General features: G+C 52.5%; 6 protein-coding genes across 6 annotated transcripts; 3 read left to right on the forward strand and 3 right to left on the reverse strand.

The window, feature by feature from the left end:
* Nucleotides 1–209: 209 nt before the first annotated feature.
* On the forward strand, nt 210–2,087 carry EsH8_III_001364 (cytochrome P450; the record flags this gene model as incomplete). The annotated part of the gene is made up of 4 exons (XM_083263089.1): nt 210–901; nt 999–1,474; nt 1,554–1,770; nt 1,886–2,087. The coding sequence occupies 4 exons, from the start codon at nt 210–212 to the stop codon at nt 2,085–2,087; spliced, it is 1,587 nt and encodes a 528-aa protein (XP_083123576.1).
* A 2,349-nt stretch (nt 2,088–4,436) lies between these two features.
* EsH8_III_001365 (uncharacterized protein) lies at nt 4,437–4,905 on the forward strand (the record flags this gene model as incomplete). The annotated part of the gene is made up of 2 exons (XM_083263090.1): nt 4,437–4,767; nt 4,889–4,905. 2 exons carry the CDS (start codon nt 4,437–4,439, stop codon nt 4,903–4,905), a joined length of 348 nt encoding a protein of 115 aa, XP_083123577.1.
* A 511-nt stretch (nt 4,906–5,416) lies between these two features.
* On the reverse strand, nt 5,417–6,837 carry EsH8_III_001366 (uncharacterized protein; the record flags this gene model as incomplete). The annotated part of the gene is made up of 5 exons (XM_083263091.1): nt 5,417–5,547; nt 5,598–6,490; nt 6,550–6,559; nt 6,618–6,690; nt 6,766–6,837. 5 exons carry the CDS (start codon nt 6,835–6,837, stop codon nt 5,417–5,419), a joined length of 1,179 nt encoding a protein of 392 aa, XP_083123578.1.
* A 1,517-nt stretch (nt 6,838–8,354) lies between these two features.
* EsH8_III_001367 (uncharacterized protein) lies at nt 8,355–9,683 on the forward strand (the record flags this gene model as incomplete). Its single annotated transcript, XM_083263092.1, has 1 exon — nt 8,355–9,683. One exon carries the CDS (start codon nt 8,355–8,357, stop codon nt 9,681–9,683), a length of 1,329 nt encoding a protein of 442 aa, XP_083123579.1.
* Nucleotides 9,684–12,927: 3,244 nt separating this feature from the next.
* Nucleotides 12,928–13,626, reverse strand: EsH8_III_001368 (uncharacterized protein; the record flags this gene model as incomplete). The annotated part of the gene is made up of 2 exons (XM_083263093.1): nt 12,928–13,099; nt 13,316–13,626. 2 exons carry the CDS (start codon nt 13,624–13,626, stop codon nt 12,928–12,930), a joined length of 483 nt encoding a protein of 160 aa, XP_083123580.1.
* A 1,728-nt stretch (nt 13,627–15,354) lies between these two features.
* On the reverse strand, nt 15,355–17,161 carry EsH8_III_001369 (cytochrome P450; the record flags this gene model as incomplete). The annotated part of the gene is made up of 4 exons (XM_083263094.1): nt 15,355–15,674; nt 15,755–15,873; nt 15,954–16,711; nt 16,793–17,161. 4 exons carry the CDS (start codon nt 17,159–17,161, stop codon nt 15,355–15,357), a joined length of 1,566 nt encoding a protein of 521 aa, XP_083123581.1.
* Between the last annotated feature and the right edge of the window lie 259 nt (nt 17,162–17,420).

The following is a 17,420-nucleotide window of genomic DNA, read 5'->3' on the forward strand; positions in this document are numbered from 1 at the left end:
TCGGGATGCTTTCATGGCGCTGTTCGGAGTCTCCGCCATTTTCTAATCCTTCGTCAGACAACGCCACGACAGAAATTCGCAAACGTCAGCGAGGTCCCACACAAGCTGTTCATAGCCACGCGAGGGGTAACCTATAAAGGCGAAATAACCCCTTCGCTCCATTTCAGCCTCGGAAAACGCTCAATTCATCGAGGATAACTCTGCGCAACATGGCTCGAGAGCACCTTTACCTGACCTCATCGGCCGTCCTGGGGACTTACATCCTCTGGACGGTCGCCGAGAAGTACCTGCTGTGGAGCCACGACTCGCATTTCACATCCAACCACGACCTCGCCCATCCTGTCATCGCAGCGCTTTTCGTCGTCCCGGCCGTCGTACTGTACAACAAAGCATGGTACATCTTCAAAATGAAGGCCAACAACTGCGGGGAGGTGCCCACGTACCCGCACACCGACCCCGTCTTCGGCAGCGACTGGATACGCTCCTCGCTCGCCCAGCAAGACCGGCACAACCTCCTCGACTGGTGGCAGACGCTCTTTGACGAGCTGGGCAACACGTGGTGGGTCAAGAACCCGACGAACTGGGTGCTCATGACGAGCGAGCCCGAGAATCTCAAGGCTATCCTGGCCGGCTCCTTCGACGACTTCATCATCACGGGCCCGCGGCGGGACGCCGTGCTGCCGATCCTGGGCGCGGACGCCATATTCGCCTCCAACGGTCAGGTGTGGCACGACGCGAGGGCGATGATGAGGCCGACGTTTGTGCGGAACCAGATTGCGGACCTGGCGTGCTTCGAGAGGCACGTGGGAAACCTCATCTCGAGGATCCCAAAGGACGGGACCACGGTTGAGCTACAGAAGCTGCTGTACATGATGACCATGGATTCGGCGACAGACTTTATGTAAGAGTTTCCACACCAGAAGGCCTTCTGGTCTTTTTCAAATGAGAGATAACAAGAGGGAGCGAGAGAGGCAGACGGACGTACTGACAAAAGCCAGGTTTGGGCAATCGACAGATATGCTCACGACCCCATCCCCCGAGGCCCAAGAGTTCACCTCTTGCTTCGAATACGTCACCATCCGCTCAGCCATCCGCGCCCGCCTCGGCATGCTCGTTTCCCTAGACCGCGACAAGAAGTGGCATGAGAGCCTAAAGGTCATCAACCGCTTCTGTGACAACTACGTCAAGAGCGTCAAGGCCGAGGAGAAGGACCTGGAGCGGGGCTACGTGTTCCTCCACGAGATGATTGGGCAGCCAGGAATCACGCCCGAGTACATCCGCGCGCAGCTGCTCTCCATGATCCTCGCCGGGCGCGACACGACGGCCTCGACGCTGTCGGCCCTCTTCTGGATCCTCGCGCGGAGGCCTGATGTCGTGAGTAAGTTGAGGGCGGAGGTGGAGGAGCTCGGTGGGCAGCTGCCGACGTGGGAGGAGATGAAGGACATGAAGTATCTCAACATGGTGCTCAAAGAGAGTAAGTTAGACCCGCGTAGAAATCGGGGGGTTGTGGTTCTGAGGTGATGATTAGAGTGCTGACTGTGCGCCAACCCTAGTTTTGCGGCTCTACCCTGCAGTAGCGACCATGTCGCGCGGTACAGCACGGGATACTACGCTCCCCGTGGGCGGCGGACCGGACGGCAAATCACCCATCTTCCTTCCGAAGGGCACCCCCGTCCGGTGGTCTCTATTCCACATGCAGCGGAGGAAGGATCTATTTGGAGAGGATGCTAACGAGTTCCGCCCTGAACGCTGGGAGGAAAGACGTCCATCGTACGTTCCCCCTCTCCTTTCTCATATTTCTTCACTTTGCCCCAAAAAATCCTGGAGGTGATCCAGTCGTCTTTTCTTGAGCGTTTGATATTTGCTGACTCATTACGTGTTCCAGTTGGGATTATGTGCCCTTCTCCGGCGGCCCGAGGATCTGTATTGGCCAGCAGTTTGCGCTGACGCAGATGAGCTACTTTGTGGTGAGGATACTGCAGACGTTCAGGTCGATTTCGCCCAAGGACGAGAGGCCTATGCAGCAGACCGTCGGCATCACAACCAAGCTGCCAAACGATGTGCTGCTGAGTTTCGCGCCGGCTTGAGCCGGACGTGTTGCTGCTTTCTTTTCTTTTTCTTTTCTTTGGGCGGCTAACTGGGGGTTTGGTCTGTGGCTTTGGGTTTGAACGGACAATCTTATCACTATCGTACTAAAGTACCGTATCGTTTTATTTATTTATTATTATTTCTACAATCGACCATTTCTGTGATGAATAATGCCCATGCATGCTGGCGTTGATCACCCCGCACGTCATCACGCATCTCATCTTTAAAAAAAAAGAGCTGCCAGATCCGGAAATGAGGTGAGAATTTTGATTGAGACCGCAGCAGCTTAGGGCTCACCCGCACCCCCGGGCTGTTCTGCGAGGGAGTGAGGCTTGCAGCGACCGATCCTCGACCTTGCCTTGGTTGCACGACGGCAAGCAGGTGAAATGGGGTGCGTCTCTCCATCTCGGCTCGTAGCCGCCGACTGGCGTTGACGCAGGCACGAAACTCCCTCCCCCCAGAATGACACCCGCAGACGGGACTGGTGCTTTTTGGCCGGTGGAATGCTGGATCGTTTTTTCGTTCACCCTTCTCCGTCTCCTGGATCGCAAAAATATGGATCGTAAAAGGCCCTGAGTCACAAATTCACATTGCCTCGCAGGAATGCCCGCCGGCCCTCCGGGGATCGGCTTCCGGGGAGCATCTCGCATCTAAAAGACATTTGATGATACGGCGGGGGACGCAAGGGCACCGACCCGAAGCCCATGTCTCAGCCACCCCTTGATCGGAAAAGAAACGCTGGGAGGGGCCGCCCAATCTCAATCTCATTCTGAGCCAACACGCCTTGCCGCCCTCCCGCTCCTACTCCTCGCCCATCATCCCTTGATGCACATCCCCTCTCCTCGTACCGTTCGTCCAACATGTCACTGGGAAAACGGGACTCCAGGTTGGACAATGGACGAGGGGGAGAACGAGTGGCTCGTGCAAAGAGACCGGGTAGCTACCCAGCTGTACGCCCCGCCGTTGCGTGTGACGAGTTCTGAGAGACGCGACGAAGCGAGTTGCTGAACGGTGTTTCGGGAAGAAGAGAGCTCTCGACTTACTTTTGGCCCGGTGGCACCCCGAGGGCCGGCCCCCTCCCCCCCCCGATGCGTTCATAGCCGGGGGAGAGGGGGGAGCGATCGACAGCGACTCCTCGAACTTCCCCAAGCTAGGCACAACCCGCTTTCGAAATTGCAACGTCTCGGGCTCCCGGACGGGAAGGTCACCCTCCCTTGCGTCCCCCTCGACCTGAACCTGTCTTGGCTTCCCTCCACGGCGAGGAAACCTTGGCGGTGTGTGTGTGTTCATACTTTGATGTTGTTGGCTTGGCCACGTCCATAGCAGCACCGGTGTCGCAGTATACGATATACGCGTTGCTCACCACCCCCACATGACTGCGAGATCCATTTAGTCGACTGGAAAAGGGGGCATGGGGGGACGGAGGGAGAGATCTCGGGGGGGGGGGGGGGGATGGAGCTCTAAAGCACCAAGCCAGCTTGGCCGTCCTTTGAGGCTACAAAGTGATCCTGCAAAAGTACCATGAACATAACGACTGTACGGGATAGGATCTTCAGGGCAACGGAGTTAATGGCAGAGAGAGAGAAAGAGATGTCAACTTTTGGCCGCGAAAGAGTTCATAGTCGAGGGGTCAGCATCCATGTTCCCAGCTAACATATATGCCCCCCGTTCGAGAAAACTAAAAACTAGCAAATCCCCCTTTCTTATTCCTCTCGATCGACATTTCCGTTTGTCATTTGCTGTCCGGGGTGGGAGAAGGGCTACGTCCGTTGGGAACGTTCACAAACGCGGCCGTCTCGGCTAGCCGCAGGAAAGTGAGTGTCGCCCTCCCCACAAATGGGTTGGTTCACCAGAGTGCCGTGCCGGTAGGAGAAGGGCCCAAAAAAATGATGTGCTCACTTAACCTCGAAAGAAGGGGGGAAAGACACGGGTTCCCGCGCAGAAAGCCTGAGAGGGGACAAAAAAGAAAAAGGGGGAGAGGGGGGGGGGGGGGGGGGAGGGAAAGGGGTCCAAGACCAAAACCTCGCCCTTCCCTCCCGGAGCTCGGTCGTCTTCGATTCAGTTATCTCCTCGTACAAACACACTCAAGGACGCCCTGTCTCTTGAATACAATTCTTACTCTTGCCAAAGCCCTGCGTCCCTGGATCGCCTCTGCTTCACCTAGCCCCGAGTGCTGATCAGAGCAAGGCACCCCTTAGCCCCGTGTCTCGTCGTCGATGCTTTCGCCGCTGTCCCGGATACCACCAGACGATCTACTCCCCGAACCAGACGCCGGCGTAGCTGCTCGACGTAGTTACACAGGCCGCCGCCACTGATCACCACGACACCTCCGCCAGCACAGGCAAGCCATGTCTTTCTTCCAAGGAGACTCCCGCCCAGGCGAACAGCCGGCACCGCCGCCGCGGGCCCTCACGCCCGTCGAGGTCGGAGTCATCATCGGCACCATCGCCGTCTTCATCGGCGTCGTGGGCTCGCTGTTCATCTACCGGAACCGCAGGGCCAGGAGGCGCCGACAGGGGGGCGCCGAGGCCGGCGGCGGCCGGCCGATGCGGCTCACAAGCCATGGCAAGAACGACGACGCATCTTCTCGCGAGGACGTGGCCGTGACGAGGCCGACCCCGGCACGGAAAAAGAGGATCTGGGATCCCTATGGAGGCGCAAAGGTTTACGAGGCCGATGGTGAGTTGTTCCGCCTTGCTCGCCCCTTGGGGGCGATTGATTGCGTGCTGACCGTCCAAAAGCCGAGGGAGGCGAGAGCCATGAAATGCGAGACAGGCCTCGAGTCTGAACGGACAAATAGAAGGAAAAGCTCTGTGAGAGCGCCTCGTCGACGAGCGCAAGGCTTGACGAGACTGCGGAACCCGGAAAGGAAACCCCATCGTTATGCTTTTAGAAATCTACCCTGGAGTGCGGGTTGAAATTTGATTTGGGTATCAAATGTTTGGGTCTCATTCTACTGTACAATTGTTCTGGATTAGCATATTCTGCAAATAGGTAGCGGCTGGTTTGTTGATTTTACCTTTACTAAGAGAAAGAATCGGCGAGCATCTTGGCTCAAGATTTTAGTATGCACTGTGATCATCCTGCTCATTCATCCCTGTCCGGCAATGATAAGGCGGATGTGCCATCAACTCCAAGACAGTTTGTGGTATACATTACAACATGTCAGAGAAATGTGTATATTGTCATCACGTCCTATAACGACATTTAATCCAAACCAGGTAAACAACAAACGTTCCGACTCGCTTCCGTGATCTTACCTAAACGCCACAAATGCTTCCAGCCCAGCCGTTACATGTTCTATCATAGCCTTCTGATGCTCATGCTGCTATTGCTGACCTGGCTTGGGCATGTATCGGCTTCTAAATGCCTGGCTGATGCTAAACCTGCTCCCGATGGCGCCGTCTTGCATCTTACTCGCAAGCGCCTCTTCGAGAGCGGATTGTGTTACTGACGCATCTGACGCTCGTTAGCATGGCCCACACAGTTGATATGGCTGTGGAGGTTACCGTCTAAGTCGCTGAAACTGCTGCCCATACTCGGTGTGCCGTCGCTTCCGTCTCGCGAGTACCCCTTCCTGCTCGGACTTTTAGTGGCCAGTTCGGCCTGGCGGCGCGGTGACAGTGGTCCAGCCGGGCGGCGTTCTCCCGTCGAAGGGCCCCGAGGGCCCAAGGCTGGGGAATTGGTCGAAGAATCCGACGTCTCCGAGTGATGAATCTTCTCCTTGCCCTTCGTTGTCCGTCGGACACTTCGGGGATCGCCCCGTAAGGTGGAGCCCAAATCTTGCGCCGATGTGTTGGATGATTGTGGCTTGTGTTGAAGAAACGCGGGCTCCGTGTCATCGTCCTCATAGTCGAGGTCGACCGGTCCGTCGCGCTGCTGGAAGCGAGGTGGACGACGGATGATACGCGACTGTGCTGGGCTGGACTCGTCGGAGGAGGATGTGGGGGAGCTCAACTCGTCAGCTACAGGAGATGTCGGCTCAGGACTCCGGGGTGTGGTTTGGATCGGTAACGAGGATAAGCGACGGCGCTGGCCTTCCGTGGATGGACGCGAAGTGGCAGGCTTGTTCTGACGAGTTGACGAGCCACCGCCCAGGTTGTGTGTTATCGTGCCGGCAGAGGCATTACGAGAGATGTTCGGCCTGAGAGAAGTTGCGGTCGGGGTAGCTGGTGTGCTCGCATCGTTCCGGGGGAGAGGCGAGTCGCGGCGAATAGAAAGGGCGGAGACGGTTCTCAGGTGGGAGTGAGGCTCGGCGCCGGGGATGGGAGAGGGAGCAGCGGAGCCCTTGGCCGCGGCTGTAGCTTTGCGAACTTGGGCCCGGAGCTGGGCAGTGTGTCGTTCGGTTAGGAAGGCTACTTGCTGAAGGAGGAAGTCGACGGTAACATCGAAATGTGCGGCACTGGTTGATGTGTGAGCTCGATGGGGGTGGGGTAGTCCAGGTTTATTAGGGAGACCTACAGTTCGTTCCCTGGACGCAGGAGGGTCAGCAACGTCTAGACAAGAGCAGCAAGATGTATTTTACTTACAGTCAATCTCGGTTTTGGCCGCATTAGATAGGATGTTCCAAAGCACATCGTCCTTGGTGGAATCCCAGTTGACCTGCGTCGTGGGTTCGCATCAGTTTCGGCCCCGCGACTAAGGGCACCAGGACGGCGATGGCGGATGCACACTTACCGGAGGGGGATCCGTGAACTCGCCCCGGAGAATGGGCAGTCGGACATAGACTGTGTATGTGGGATCAGTCATGCCGTGCGTGTGTTCGTCATGCTTGCTGGATCAGCTCGGGATGGTGGCAGCCTTGGGAAGCTGTTGGGAGATCACAGCGGAAGGAGCGAGGATGACGGAAGTGGTTTGGCCTGTCGGCGCGCCTTATCGGAGCTACGGGAACGATAAGGAAACCGTTGTGGGGCGGCTGATGACGGCTGGGGCCGGGTGGGCGGCGCATTGATGTTTTCGAAGGCGTTTTGGGGAGGGGTACCGCTGGCTTTCTGTCTCAGCATCTTCCTCCAACTGCCCCTACCCACGCCCTGACAGACAAGGACGAGACCTAGCGGACCAGGTGTTCCTTGCACATTCAAAGCCCTGCCATTTGCTTTCAAATAGCCCGGAAAGAGTTCCCAAACTTGCAGCAGCGCCGTTAATTACTCTGAATGCCGCCTCTTGGTCCTGCTGCCCCGCGCTGGTTGAATAGCTGTTTCCGTGGCTTTGGTGTTATGCATACGCAAGGCGATAAGACGTTACATGCATTTCTCCTGCGTTCGCCTCGACCCCTGACAAATCCTTGCACCAGCAGCACCTCTAAGTATTGGATAAGTGACGATTGGTCTCATACATGCTAGGCTGTCTGTCGCTTGCTGGCTGCCTAGCAGTACGAGTTGAGTGTGGAACCTTTTGTGTGGCTCACTCATCAAGCCAACATTCAGCAAACAGAACACGTTGCTGAGTGCATCACACCGAGAGAACAAGTTTGCGGCGAGGATCAGATCTTAAAGGCTGACCACGGAACATTTTACGAGCATTACTAGCAACCTTTCTTGCAATACCCAATCTGCCTCAAGTATTACCTGTGTTGATGACAACGCTGTCAGTGGTCCCATGAGTTTACAACAGCCGCAATGGGCAGCTTCGATCAAGTCAACAAATGCAAAATGAAGTCACCTTTAATGCGTCGAGCAAGGCAGCGTGCAACTACTAGCATCGGCCTATTCGTTGTTTTCGTTGCCTTTCTATCCTTGGCACCGTCTGTTGCAGTCGCATTTGAATCGCATGATGGAACATATCCAAATTGCATTGCTATAGTGAGTCTCTTCAGTTCCAAGTCCTCGCGTCCCAAAATTCTTCGGATTGACTGAGCGCAATTCCCAAGAGTATTGGACCCTCGTATTCAAGCGTAGGCATAATCCAGCATGGTGCCAGGCGAGTTCCCTTTGATGGTCAGAGTAAGCTTCATCGTTGCATAGCTTCCGTATTTAAACCTAACGTATTCCAGGCTTTACCATTTTGGACATAGAAGATACATCATGTTCTTTGGATTACGATCCGACCCTTGCGAATGCGCTTTTCAATACCAGGTGGGATTAGGGCCCTTCCACTTCGGTATATAACGTGCGCTGACCTCAAATAGCCAGATGATCTGCGCAACCGCCGAACCCGAGTACTTCTTCCACAGAGTAATAAAAAATCCACAATCACTAGAATATACGATTGATGCCCAACAAGGAGGGCACATCCACGATGATGTGTTGCCTGAAATTCTTGTACGGATGAAGGAAATTGCCGAATCTTGGACACAGGATACCGTCAAGTTTGCCATCGTGTCTGTCCCAGCGTATTTCGACGAGAACCACCGCTCAGCTGTTAAAAAAGCTGGCGAATCCGTTGGATTGAAAGTTTTCCGCGTGATGAACGCTTCTACTGCCGCTGGCATTGGCTACAATATGGACTATAAAGACCACGAAAGCAATCTGCTTGTTTACGACCTGGGAAGGGAAACCTTTGACGTCTCATTATTCGAGACTGAATGGGGAGCCTTTGACCGTCTAGCTATGGCTAGCGATCCTCAGCTTGGTAAAAGCATAGGGGAGCTGGTCCAGCGCAGGCGGCGTGCAGGGCGTTCCTATTTCAACGCGGCTGATATGAGATTGTTCGAGCAGACTTTAGTGTATGTTGACCAAGTCATCCAGGACGCCAACCTATCGAAGAGCGACGTTACGGATTTCATCGTCACGGGTGACTACGTGCGCGAGAGTCAGGTTCGATCCATGGTAGAGGCCTTGTTCCATGGGAAACGTGCCGCTGTTCCATACTTCTCCGATAGTTATCGGAAGAGACCGGCCGCACTGGATAATGACGAGGCTGTGACTTGGGGCACAGCCATTGTGGCCCAAATATTCATCGGCCAGGAAGAGGGATTGATGGGCGCATTTTCCATGCAAACCCGAAGTTTGAGTGTTGAGACAATCGGTGGTGGAGCGCTGAACATGATTCAACGATACACGATATTGCCGGCCAGTAAAATAATGAACTTTACCACAACTGTGGACAATCAGTCGACCGCTGTCATTTCAGTATTTCAAGGCGAGCTCCCTGAGGCCAGGAAGAATGACGAGGCTCTCACACTCAAGCTACCCTGCATTCCACCAGCACCTCGTGGCGTTCCAAGGATCAAGCTCGCCCTTGATATCTACGAAGACGATGCATCTAGGATTATGCTCAATGCAACGGCCCATCTCTTAGGGAACAAAGGGGATTGCTTCGACAGTGCTACCTCTGTTCTGTATGAAAACGACGGATTGAACGTACTCGAAGCCAAGGACCTTGATCTTGAGGCAGCGTATAAGGAAAACAGTGTCGAGCCTGTTACATGCCCCAACCGCCAAACAGAGCTCGGCCATCACTACATCATGGCGGAAGAGATACAGAACCTCAACGACCACAGATTTTCTAGGCTTGCCTCCGAATGGAAGCATCATGACCCGGAAAGTGCTCTTGAGTTTTTTGAAAAGGCGCTGCCCTACTTTTCGATTGGAAACCAGGTGCTTATGAATGAAATAAAGGAAGTAAGAAAACGACTTTTAGAAAATTCTGGTTAATTAGTCAATCTTAACGTGTATTTCAACTGAGAAGTACTTTCACCTGGGGCTTTGGCAATAGGCTGCTCGCCGTCGTGCAGCGTCAGCTCAAGCCAGCATATGTGTCAAATGATATTGGATCGATTAGAGTGCGACCGTTATGAATATTGAAACGAGTTACTCTTTAGGCAGATCAATATACCTGGATATGCTCGTCCGTGCCGCTATACCGTTTCTGGGCAAGATTTACCATGAACAAACTTCGATCTGGCTCAACGACCTGGCTTTGGCTCAACGAGGGTTTCCGGCCCTTTGACAGCTTTAACTATTGTACAACGCCGCAAGGAAAAATAAACGCGAAAAAGAGACTGGCGATCTATGACATACATTACCTGACTCCTTTAACGGGATTAGTCACCTGGCCTCTCATTCATCAGAGTGAAGAATAGTTAAGCCGTTTAAATCTGGGGAACCCATTATTAAGAAGCTGGTGTTAATTGATGCCAAATACCGTCTGCTAGCAGCTCTGTCTGGCTTGTCCTCGGCTCAGGCTAGCTTAAGTAAAGCAGCAGCAGCTCACTGCTAAAGCTAAAAGGGGAAGTTCTGTTTGCGAATTTGAGGTCATAGATATTCAGTATCTCCTAATTCTTCTAAATCTCACTTGATTCTGGTTTAATGCCCAAGTTAATAGCGGTATTGGTTTAATTTCTGCAATACACGAGAGCTTCTTGTTTGTGCTTTTGCCACTTTTGCAACCAGAGCCTCCAACACAACACTAGAAACGCACAGAAATTTACATCAAGAGTCCTCTAAGAGCTTGTTCTCTGGCGGTCCTTCCAATATTCAGTGGAAAAAAGGTAAAAGAACAAGAACGGCAACCCAACGGCAAGTATTGCCCACTGAGAAGAGAAATCAGTTATAACCCAGTAGAGTTTGGTATGGGTACTACTGACCTGTATCATTCTCCCGCTGTATGTGTTAATTGACTTCAATGCTTGTCCTATTAACGCCAACGCGCTTGCTTGCAATAACAGAGCGGTCCAGCTACCACCCACCACGGCCAATCTTGAGCACCACCATCTGAAACTGTATTTTCTGCTCTCCCAAGCTTCTATAAATGTCTCGTCTGTTTGCATCAGCTGTAAAATGTGTGCAATCGTCAATGAGACGGAGGATGCCGCTGCAGCCCACGATAGCCAGTTCGCAGCGTTTTTGGTGGCCTGAACAGCCGCAGTCGTGGTTGAATCGCTCGCGTTGGTCAGAGGAGTCCCAAAGAAGTTCCCCCCTGTAGCAAATCCCTGGCTTGCTGAGATTGAAACGGAAATTGTAATGGTCGCGGTGAAAGCCACAATCTGGAGATACTTAGAAAATGGCGGCTCTTGGAATGCTGATGTTGAAGAACATTTCGCACCCATTGTAACACTGAGAATAATCAATTGCGGATATTTTTGCCTCGAAGACAATGCGCTTGTAGACTACGGAAGGGAGTAGTGCATTAGGGCAGAGGGGTGAGACTGAGAAGCGACAAATTCTTATGTGACTCTTCTATTATTTATATTATCGTTACCAAATGTGACGGCAGGAGGTAATGCAGGCTGCGATCAATTTCCATTGCCTCAGCTGAAAGCCACGATTAACTCTTTAGCCGCTTTCGACTTCAGAGGCACGTCTAGAGTGTGGTGTTCTACGCCAAGCAACAGAAAGGTGCTGGAAGTGCAGTATGCCTGCGTACGCCACGGTGACTAATTGTCTGTTTGAAAGAAGAGGCACCCCGAGACTGTAAAGCCTCCTCGGATTTCTCACCATCCACCAACCACTGTGTCACTTCAGAACTTATTTATCTCAAGTCAGTGACGGGTGCGTCGCAAATTCGAGGTTCGACGGCGCCCCAAGGCGTTCCAAGTTGGTCAAGAGACTCTGTTTAATATCCAGAACTTAGTTCGGTGGCAGAAAAACGACGGAAGGAGAAGAGTGATGCTTGCGCAGGGAGGGTTGTATCTCCAATTGCAGCATCGGCCATCAGATATTTGTATTCATAAATCGTCTGATATACTATGTAGAAGAGCTAGTACATTACCTTGCAGAACAATTGTATCTCGGTAGGTATCACCACACAAGATAAGGCAGAAGTCTTTTGGGCCAGACTGAAACGAAAGGTGACATGCGCAACAAGGCAACAGGCATAAGGAAGACTCCAAACAGTTTACTATGGGAAGTCTCAGCCACCGAGATGATGGGACCATTTATGGTTTCGGTCTTGGCCCTCCGGCCGCTTCAAGATTGATGGGCACGGCCAATATAGTCTTTATCATCCACCAAACGGCGTCCGGCTACACGTTTCTCAACGACAATTGCTAGTGGTTTTGCCAGAAAAACCTTGTCCGTCCTTGTCTCAGATTTCATGCCTGATGGATTCGGAAAGATAAAGTTTCCAGCAGAGTGTACGAAAATAATTTAGAGCATGCGGGTGCGCCATACCATTCAGCGTGGCGCTCTGGGCTGATTCGAAGGCGGCGCTTGTTTGTCACTGTACCAATATGGCCATTTGCATGGCCATATATCATTAGGGGGTCTCCGAATATGCAATATTCGTCTTTACAAGGAACCAGTAAAAGAATCAATGCCCGGGGCGATAAGCATCCGCTAAAGAGTGCTCCATTGCGGTCAACTAAGCTATAGTCTTATATATTAAATGCAGGAAAAAATGGCACCGTCCTTTTTGTTTGCAACTTTCACTCATGTTAACATTTTCTCTGCTCGATCTTTATTATCTGCTGCATAAGACTACAACCCCTGTTCACTGGAGCTTATATTCTGCTTCGGCACCTTCCCAAATCAAACAAACAGAAAGAAAAATTCCTAGTTGTCGCAAATAGTCTCATGAACGCTAATCAGTTGATATGGGGCCAAGATTAACAGGACTTGAATCTGGCATTGAACCTTAAGCTACATCTTGTAAACAACGTAGGCCATGGGTTGTATATCCGCGGTGGTTGCAAGCGAGGGGAATATAGATACTCCGGCGCCATTGTACGTTTGTGCCGCATTGTTCATTGCCATGTCCGTAGTATCAGTTTTGGTCCCGTATGAGCCGTATGATCGCAGGAGTTCTTGAGGCATGCTGCTCGGCAGGGCGTCTAAGCTGAGATGATTGCATGGTTTACATCTAGCGTGGTCACATAACCATCATCTAGTTTCTACCGATCAGTCTTACTGTTATGAAGCAACCATTGTGTTTGATTTTAACTTCAGTGCATCCAATCCGTCAGTCACCTAGAGTCGGGTCCTTCGGGTCTTGATACCCGGGTGGCGGGCCCGTCGGCGTCGGGTTGCACCAGTAGCCCGAGCAGATAGTGCCGCCGCACGCCGCGCTAGCGCCGGGACATATCGGCCCCGCAGTGGGGTCGGGCGTGAACGAAAGAATGGTTCCGCCGGCGCTGGCCTCTCCTCGTAGCTTATTCTTGAGACGATTATTATATTATAAAGGGAATTATTGACATTATAGTGTTTGAACCCAACGTACCCGAGATACAAGTCTGTTATACTGCCGCTAACTCTGGTAGTACAGCTAGCTTTGTTGCGAAGTCTCGCCGACTTTGAAGCCATGCAATTGTAGATACTCTTCCCTGCCTTTTCGTTGCTCTAGTTCATACTCAGGATACTCCGGGTCTGTTTCCGGCTCCGGGGGATAAAACCGTAGCACTTCCCGGATGTCCCAGCGCTCCTGTTCCCAGGCCACAGCCGGGGGCATCACCTTTGCTATGGCTTCATTCCATGACTCTCTCGCCTGCGAGTCTGCTGCTGATGCCTCTTCGTGCTCTGGAGTGACACCAAGCCTATTTGGCCAGAGGTGAAAGTGGAAGAAGAGTGTCCGACCTTCGTTATTTTCCTGCGTCTGGTCCAGCTTCCCGAATTTGCTCTCCACCCAGTAGTCTTCTGTAAATGCCCAGAACCACACGGCCATGAAATTAAAGCGGAACTTGTGATGCGACGTTATAAACTCAGAGCCGCGTGGGATAAAGCTGCTAAACACGCTGTTAAAAGTATCATTCCACATCCCCCATATATCCTTATCGTCGATTTTACGCGGCACCAAGAAGGCAGTCAAGGCCACTCGGCCCTCAATGTTCGATGTTATAGCTTCAGTGGTGTGTTTCAAAGTGAGGAATCGCGACGATGACGATGCATCGTTTAGGGTCAGGTGCCCCAGTCCTAAGCCAGAGACTTGTGAATCGCTGCATTCGGGGAGGTTTTGTAGAAACTCTACACAGGCAGGAGAGGACTGGAAGTTCTTCAAGTCATCCAGCGTGGCCCATTCTGTAAGGGTTTATAACAAGGTCAGTCAGGAAATATTTCAACTGTTTATATAATACAGATAAAACTCACCAATAATATAGGCAGCCTGCTCATGGTCTTCAACCATTCTTCCCAGTGATGCCTTCCGGAAACCTCCCACGCCCACAAGCGGACCAACGTGAATGTCATCGTGGTCTACGGACCACTTCGGCCACTCCTGCCCGCGCGGTAGGTGAAACCGCGTCCAGGTTATAAGTCTCTTCTGAAAGCGCTTCGCTGTTTGCTTAGTACGAGCCATAATGAGAGCGGCGAGGCTGGTGCAGATAGCGTTGTTTCTTGGCCGAGGATGAACGTTAACTACGTATGGAGGACAGATATGTACCCCGTGGCTGCCTGGGCTGAGGATTCAGTAACATGTCGTACGCAAAGCGGGGTATCTTAACAGCTACTTTTGCGCAGTTTCATTCGCCATTTGTCCGCCAAAGTGCAAAGATGGTCCAGTGAGATTAAGCCGCCGGGCTGTCATAAGCTCGTTTACTATCCAAATAGGAAATGCAAAGCCGTGTTGTTTACCGAAGCGAGATCTTTAGAGACATTCCTTCATTCATTATCTAGCTGATGAGACCTTTCTGAGACAATACCTCTCCCGGTGAAATATCAAGTTAAAACAAAGGAAAACGTGAACAACACTACTGCTGCGCTTTTATCGTCGCATTACCGCATCTCCACCGACCCTCCGCCCGGACGGTCTAGGCCTGCTCCGAGCTCCCGTTGCGAGACCCACCGTCCCACAAGCAACAATCTGAATTTTCTAGCCCAAACCTGCAGCTGGAGCGAGTCAAAGACAAATTTGCAAGTGAAAATTTCAACAATCCAATCCGATATGGTGTAGTGGCCAACATGATGCCCTCTCATTAATGAGTGGTTAGGCATAGCCCCGAGTTCGATTCTCGGTTTCGGAACAAGCGTTACATTTTTGAGTTTTGTTTTGCTTCGTTTAACTCGTCTCTTTAAGGTTCCTTTTGGCTATCGAAACTCGAGTTCAATCTGAAGCAGATGAACCAAAGAATTTTTTACTTCGAACATACATACACCGGCTAACTAAGCTCGTTGGTTGAAATAAAAGACGAGTGTTACGAGGAAGAAGTTTTATATACATGCAGAGAGACCTTGATAATCGTATGCCGACGCTCTTGTTCGTCGTGTTATCCTCACGATGAGCCTGGCTATGCTTTCAATTTCAGTTCCCTTTCAATGCGCCCCCACTCTGGATATCACCATGTGTTTCCTGGTACTTGAGTGGGTTTGCGCCGTCATTCTGATCCGGGGCTTCTTCAAACCCAGCCCGCGTCTCATGCCACCGAAAAGCCGGTCCGGAATCCATAACAAAGGATGATCAGTGAGCCACCTGGGTTTCCAGGGATGCCCTGAGGGCCGCCTCGTTGCGGGGCGTGAATATGACCTGGTACTTGCCAGGCGTGATGATGAGGTTCGTCAGGTCGTCGGCCCCGGTGACCGGGTCGGCGTCGATCTTGCCGGCCGAGGACAGCTTGAAGCTGGCGAGCATGCGGACGAAGGTGATGTACAGCTCGCGGTTGGCCAGCATGGTTCCGGCGCACATCCGATAGCCCATTCCGTAGGTGAACATGGGGGCCTCGGGGTTCTCCAGCCAGCGCTCGGGGCGGAAGACCTCGGGGTCTTGCCAGAGTTCTCCGTCTACAACAAGAGATGAATCGTCAGAATCAGTGCCAACAGAAAAAGAGGGCGGGGATAGGGGTTTCAATCAAGTGACTCACCCATGTTGCAGGCCCAAGAGTTGAGGAAGACGACGGTGCCCTTTGGCACCAGCTTTCCCTCGTAGACAAACTCCTTGTTCGTTGCGCGAGGCAAAGAAAGACGGAGAACAGTGAAGTATCTAGACACGAGAAACAGTTAGTAAATAAAAGTAAATAAATAACAACATTGGTTGTCATAATGCATGGGAAATTGCCGTACCGTAAACATTCGCGAACGAGGGCGCGGACATAGGGAATCGTCTGGTCGTCGTAGGCATCGCACAGGGGCTTGGAGCTGTCGTACGTCTGGCGAATCGCGTCAACGGCCTTTTGCTGGATCTCAGGGTGCGTCGCCAGGAACGCGATGCCCCATGTCGAGACCGCCGTGAACGTCTCGAATCCGGCCGAGAGCATGGTGAGGCTGATGGAGGTCAGCTCGACCTTGTTGAGCTTGGCCTCCTCGTCGAGCATGACGTTGGCCTGGATGCACGGCTCGTGCGACCCGTTGCGGATCTTCTCCTCGAGGTCCCCGTTCAGCTTGGAAAGATACTTGTCTCGGCGGATTCTCATCTCCACCGCCTTACGCTTGCCGGCCGAGAAGGGGTTGAGGCGCAGGAAAGGGAGGTAATCTTGGAGGTTGTCCGTAACACTTCTGGTGCGGCTGATCTCGCCCTCGACTGTCGTGATCTCCTTGAACAGTCCGTCGTCGTGGCTTGGAAATCTCATACCCCAGTTAAGGGTTACCGCCAGTGAAAGACTGAGCCTCTGGACCAGGGGAAGGGGGTCGACTGCCGCCTTTCCTGCCTTGCCATAGGATAGAGCGTCCTTCAGAAAGTCCCTAGTTTCCAGGTCCAGGTGAGGAATGTACGATTCAATAGAGGGTCTGTTGAGGGCCGAAGCCGCGCCCTTTCTCCTTCTCTTAAGAGACTCATTGTAAGGAGATGTGCCAATAGTAGTGCCTGCAGTGTTTGCCACAATCTAAAAATACGAGTGTCAGTAAAAAGACTTGGTCTTTTTTTATTTAAAAAAAAATAACAATTTTTAGTTAATCCGACCTACCTTGTGGAAAGTGTACAGTTCAGGCCGAGAGGCAGTCGCCTGCGAGTTGTTCCCAAACATGACCTTGGCGGCGGCGGCCGTGTTGACAACCAGGACCGGAAGGTTTCCTAGTTGGACCTGGTACACCGCGCCGAACTCTTTGGCCCATTCTCGGTACTTCTGGGAGGCGTTGCCCCCGAGCTGGTGCAGGTTTCCGATGACGGGGAGGCCTTTCGGGCCGTGCCACGCGGAGAGACGCGCCTTTGACCGAACTACCTCATTCGCGATGAAGTACACCAGAACGGCCAACGAAAGACCCTTGGCAAGGAATTCGATCGGACGGTGCGTTGCCTCGTAGGTGAGTTGCTGGATGAGCTCTGCGACGAACATGATGGCGGTGGTGTCTGGGTGCGGCGTGGTCGATGAGCAAGCGAGTCTTGCACAATGGTCGAGTAGATGAGGCAAGAATAGGACCTTTACATGTTCTCTGGTTGAGAAGAATCATTTATAATGAAAGTAGCTCCATTGGACGGAAATCCCACCGGTGCCGCCGGATTCCCCGCGTTTTGCCAAAGGTTCGATCGCGGGGCCCCCTGGATCTCAATCTGCGTCGGAATTGTCGGTTTCCGATTCCGCCCTTTGTGACGGG

This window comes from Colletotrichum jinshuiense, chromosome 3 (genome assembly GCF_051148585.1).
Source record: "Colletotrichum jinshuiense chromosome 3, complete sequence".
Taxonomy (NCBI): domain Eukaryota; kingdom Fungi; phylum Ascomycota; class Sordariomycetes; order Glomerellales; family Glomerellaceae; genus Colletotrichum; species Colletotrichum jinshuiense.